Below are 5,916 nucleotides of genomic sequence, written 5' to 3' on the forward strand. Positions count from 1 at the left end.
ATATATATATATATATATATATATATATATATATATATATATATTTGTGTGTGTGCATGTATATGTGTATATTTGTAAACTGTGCATGTTCATCCTGTGGTGGTTATAAATGACAAGCATATAATGAAAACACACATATAAAATAAAAATTCTATTTTTAAACATTCTAGAAATTTTCCAGTTTAAGCGTTGTTCTTAAGTATTATCTCCATTATTATGAAATTTAATTCCCATTGACCTGAGTGAGAGTAAGATGTATGCAGAGCTACATAGCATTCAGGCATTCAGTTTTCAGGATTATTCGCAAGTATTAAGGTTAATGATGGGACAAAATCAAACAATGTCACTGAACTTCATGTAATACATTGTTTCAGAGAATGTATGTGAGAGAGTTGGGAGATGTTAAGCAATCATTACTAAAGAGGAAGACCAAAACATATCATAGTAAGAAATAACTACTTCCTGCTTGGGACATCAATGCCTAATAAGTCCTTTTGAACATCTTGATGCTCTATTCTCATATTTACCTGTCACTTAATACTTTTAGAGTCATTCACTATACTTTATAATCTAGTCTTACACACTTCAAAATTTTGGTTTGGTTTTTATAATATACACTGAATGCTGGCAAATTTGTTTGACTTTACCATACATATATCCATAGTAGTAAATAATATTTTGAACATAATTATTAAAATTCTGTGGGAATTTCACATTCTACACATTGATCATACACATTTCCCAGTCCTTCAATGTCCATCCTCCCTTCTGACTCCCCCCCCAAAAAATCAAAATAATTTCATTTAAAAGTCCAGTTTGTGTTATCTATGTACTCACTGGAACATGGTCAAACTCACAGTAGTGTGCCCAATAAATAAAACTGAATCATCCATCTCTTCCATGTTAGCCAAAAGCCATCAAATATATTTATAAAAGTCTACCAATGTATTATTGCTTGTTCTTTTGAGAAATAGGCATTTTGAATTTAGTCAAGAACACAATCATTCTTCAACAAATGTAGAATTAGTATGAACTTAAAATGGATTGGCTCTGTCAGCAGTTCAGTTTAGAGGTTAGCAGGCAGCAGCAGCTCAATCCGCTAGCAAACACCTCAGGGATACACCAGCAGTCCAGTTTGGTAGTCAGGTTAGCAACGGGGTGACATGACTTAGCAGAGAAAGCCAGGCCTCAGCCTCAGATGGATTCAGCAGGAGGGACCCAGAGGGATACCAGGAAAAGTTCTCAGCTGTGCTTCTCTCAGGAAATCGAAGATCAGTGAAGGCCCACAAACATTTCACAGCTAGCTGCACCAGCAACCCAAGCTCCGTCTCCATCACTCCTTGGAGTCCTATTTATACCCTCCAAACATCATGTGCCCTCCACATGCTTTGCCTCAGCACTGGCCTTGCCTCAGCATGCATCTTCCTTCAGCATGCATCTTCCCTCAGCATGCACATCCAATCAGCCAGAGTGCATGGAAGCAGCAAGAAACTGCAGCACACTACCAGAAATTTTTTTGGTGCATCTCTCTCTATAGTGTCCTGACAAATGCAGCTCAACTATGCAATATAAAGCAGAACAATACATGTGCATTGTTAGCAAAGATTCCTTCATCACTTGTCCTTTCCTGTGCTTGCTTTAGAAGAACATCCTCTCTCCTGTATCTGCTTCACTGAAATATGCTTTCATGAGTTTGCCTAAGCCTCTCACACCTGTGTCCACTTAAGTGAAGCATTCGTTCACATGTTAGCCCCAGCAAAACACCATCCAACTGACTTTCCAAAGAACCCTTAAGTTTCCACTTCAGTGTGTCAACATTGATATGCATGCATTCACATGGTTGTGTCCTTTCATACACTACTACACATTCTAAATAAATATTAAAATACATATTAAAAGTAGATAAATATCTACAGAAAAAAATTTTGAATCAACTGTCAACTTTAGGTGCCCTTACCACAAAATCTTAAATTACAAAATATTATGGCAAAAAAGATAACTTAAATGACTAAGAGCAGAACATAAACCAAACAGGCAAGAATAATCATGGTATGACACTGCAGGGGCTAGGGAACAAGAGTGAGAGTATGCAAAACAAGTACAGCTTACTTACAATTGCTTTAAAATTTAGTATTTTTCCCTTTAGAGCAAAAGCCATTGTACTGCCTCCTGTTCCACTCTTAGGTCTTGAAATTAATAATAATGTAGCTTCAGCAGGATGGAGAAAGCGACTTAAAAATTTCACAGAAAGGACAATGTGACTCCTGTTTAATAAAATATAAAAGGAAATATATTATTGAAATAAAAGACAATTGAACACATATTAAGTACAGATCAGGTTTAGTACCTTTGCTCTGAACTGTATTCATTTTTACCATAAATTGAACATTAAAGTAAGAAGCGTAATTAATAATCTAAATTAAACCATCAAATATATGTATAACATATCTCACATTGGATTTTTTTTTACTGGAGAACAATATGAAAATTGTTCAAATTTTGTAGGAATTTATGAGTACAGTTTTGTTTGCAAACTCTTCACCATGGCTGTACAGAGTGAACAAAAAATATTATACACAAATAATATCTCAAGTTAAGGACTGAAAGTACAATCTAATAATAGTAGATAAAGAGCTGTAGTACGTTAGCATTTTAAGAAAAATTAATTAAAGGAAGAAATGAAGAAAATATGTCTATTTCTTTTCATTTGTAACATTGCAATCTAACGGCAGAGTCTTAGGGATGCGGGCAAGATTATATTTACCTATTTATAGAAAATTTATGATACTGGGCTACATTTTGACAGGCAAAGTGCTCTGCTACAAATCTTGAAATGAAGCCCCCTTATCCTTTTGAAACAGAAGAAGTATAGCCTCATGAAGCACAAAAACATTTCTTGGAAGTTATCCCAACCCCTTGGTTTATGATGGGCTTGAAGGCTTAGCTACCTCAGGATATTGAGAATTGTTACAGACTATGAAACAGTATCATGGTAGCATGAAATTTCTTCTTCCCCATATATCAGGAAGTCAACTTCCTTTTCTTTTTGGTTTCTGTTGTGGAAGGAAGAAATTTTCCTTTCATTTATTTGTATATGTAATTACCTTTGACTTAAAAATAAGCTGTGTTTTTCACAATTGAATCTTTAAGCCTTGCTGGCTTCAAGTGATAATTAGCAGAAATAATCTATTCAGGAATTTTTACTCTGGCTTTTAACATTATCAATATAATGATCGGTTATTTTTTTCTATAAACTATTACTTATTATAAACTCTCTTAAAGTAAAAATATTGAAAATGTACAAGAATAGTGCTAATTTTGTCAAACATTGTTCTAATTTTTGTAGTCTGTGGAACAACTGCTTAATGGTTGAGAAGAGGAAGCTGCTAAATGCAAGGAATTTATCAGAAATATATAAATTATATTTTGCAGGGAAAATCACAGGCCACAAACAACAGGTGGACATTTATTCAGATATGTTCTTCCTAATCTAAATTTTGTTCAAATGGTCCATTCTACAAGACTCATGAAGGAAAATTTCATTGAAAATAAAGACCTTTTCATATTGGAGTAATTTCCTGAGTGTAGAACTCAAATTTTGTGCAATAATCCCATAATGAATTAAGAATTTTCTGCACTAATGGTAATAGTCCATTAAATGAATAATTCTCTCATTCAGTTTATATATATATATATACATATATATTATATAACTTTTGGAACTGTTTGAAGCCCATGGGATACAGTAATTAGATAAAGTATACAATTTTTAAATCCCCTGGATTATCCATTCTATAGAATATTAATGAGTATTCAACATCATTGAATAGTTTGGAAGAAATGGGAATCACGTACTACTTTATACATCATAATTAGGAGCATATGGACACTCATATATATCCACCTAGATCTCTATCTACCATCTATATAGGCACAATACAATGTCTATGTAAAGATAAATATGGCAACATCAGTGCTTTTTAGAAGTAGAATTAAAAAAAATTTACTCATTTTGTTCTTCATTCTTCCATAGCTCTTAATTTCATCATGACCTTATTTTTGTATAATAATCATAATCTATATATATTATATACTATAAAATTACATACACTTTCAGTATGCACTAGTTGCATTTCCTTCATGAAACATATTTGTGCTATACAAAGATTCTATAATGTTAACAATATGACCCATATACACACTAAGTAATTTAAAATTAATTAAATATTTGCATAAAATTAGGAGTTTTCTTTAAAATATTATTTATTTAATGTAAATGAGTACACTGTAGCTGTCTTCAGACATACCAGAAGAAGGCATGGAATCTCATTACACATGGTTGTAAGTCATCATGTGGTTGGTAGGCATTGAACTCAGAACTTCTGAAAGAGAAGTCAGTGCTCCTAACCACTGAGCTATCTCTCCAGCCCCAAAATTAGCTTATTTATACTGTTAAAGAGGAACTATACAACCATATTCAATTTCTCACTGAAAGTTTTTCATTATGTATCAATCAATTTAGAAAAAATAAATTCACATATTTAATAATTATTGTAGATATTAAATGTCTAGGTTTGGCAAGTTCAATAACAGAATATTTTTAAATACTTACTTTGGGGCAATTGTTATAACATTCCCTGTCTGAGCAAGAGAGAAGTCATTAGCATCTCTTCCAACAATTGTAGCAGTATAAACTAAATTCTTCAAGCTTGGATTTTTCAATATTATCTATGTAGATAGAAAAGATGGTATACAGAAGATTAAATCCTATACAAACACACCATTTCTTAGTTTTAAACCAGAAAGATAGGCATTATACAATTGAAAACCCTCAACTTAATATATATTACTGACTAAAAGGTGTAAGACAATATTTGAATTTCCAAGTGTGTAGGACAGAGACTTGCTTTATAGACCAGGATAACCTGGAACTCAATCTCTTCAGCTTTCAGCTTCCCAAGATATAAAATGACAGGCATGAGTTACCATGTGAACTACAGACCTGGTATTTAATACTAGTACCTCTATCTATCTTTATGATTTATTAAAGAGTCTGCCAATAATTGTCATGATAATTCAGTCACCTGGTAGATAAAGACCACAAACTAGCAAATAGATTTCATTTTTATGTAGGAGTAAAATTTTGGAAAGATTTTAGCATAAATAGTACAATTTAGTTTCTATAAAAAGATTATCTGTCTGATCAACAGAGAAAGTTTCCCAAGGAATGTATGTTTGAAGCCATATCCAGAATAGAAATGATTATGTCCTGGTCTGAAAGGAGTTTCAGTGTGTACTGCCTGAAATAGAAACATGGAGAGTATGAAGAAAAAATGGAAGAGGAGGAGGAAGGAAAGGAAGAGGAAGAGAAAAAATAAAGAACAAGAGGAAGAAGACAGAAGACAAGGAGGAAGAAGAGGCAGAAGTAGCATAATAAGAAAAAGAAGGTAAAGAGGATGAAAAAGAGAAGAGAGAGAAAGAGAAAGGGAGAGAGAAAATTTCATTATTACAGGGAATATTCCTTGAAATTGTTAAAGTATATGCATACATGATGGAAATTCAGGAAAATACTACTGAAACAGAGTAAAGAGTTGGAAGCCTGGAAGAGAAAACATCATAAAACCTTTCAATAGGCAGTCCTGAAACCACTTGTCACAGTATAATAAAAAGGGAACCAGACAAATAGTTTTATGGTTTATAAGTTTTAGGTAAAAGGTGAAATTACTATGAAGCTAAAAAGAAAATTGGTGACAATGAATGCAATTAGCCATTCATGCTTGGCCTAGAGCTAAGAAATCTAGAGGGGGTATGATCTGCTAGGAGAATTTGATGAAAATTCATTTAGCAAACTCATATTCAAAACATTCAACCTGAAATTTGGCCAGCACAGTACCATCTTCACCTAGCAACAAAGAT

At 32.9% G+C, this 5,916-nt stretch overlaps 1 protein-coding gene across 1 annotated transcript in view; it reads right to left on the minus strand.

Moving 5' to 3' along the window:
* The window catches only part of Cfap47 (cilia and flagella associated protein 47), a 223,010-nt gene that overhangs the window by 110,254 nt on the left and 106,840 nt on the right, over positions 1 to 5,916 (minus strand). The window contains exons 37-39 of the mRNA XM_031363967.1: positions 4,613 to 4,728; positions 2,114 to 2,264; positions 1,519 to 1,541 (exon numbers count right to left, since the gene is read on the minus strand). Coding sequence (XP_031219827.1) covers positions 1,519 to 1,541; positions 2,114 to 2,264; positions 4,613 to 4,728 — 290 coding nt within the window. The remainder of the gene's footprint in view (positions 1 to 1,518; positions 1,542 to 2,113; positions 2,265 to 4,612; positions 4,729 to 5,916) is intronic.

The sequence above is a fragment of the Mastomys coucha genome, chromosome X (genome assembly GCF_008632895.1).
Source record: "Mastomys coucha isolate ucsf_1 chromosome X, UCSF_Mcou_1, whole genome shotgun sequence".
Lineage (NCBI taxonomy): Eukaryota > Metazoa > Chordata > Mammalia > Rodentia > Muridae > Mastomys > Mastomys coucha.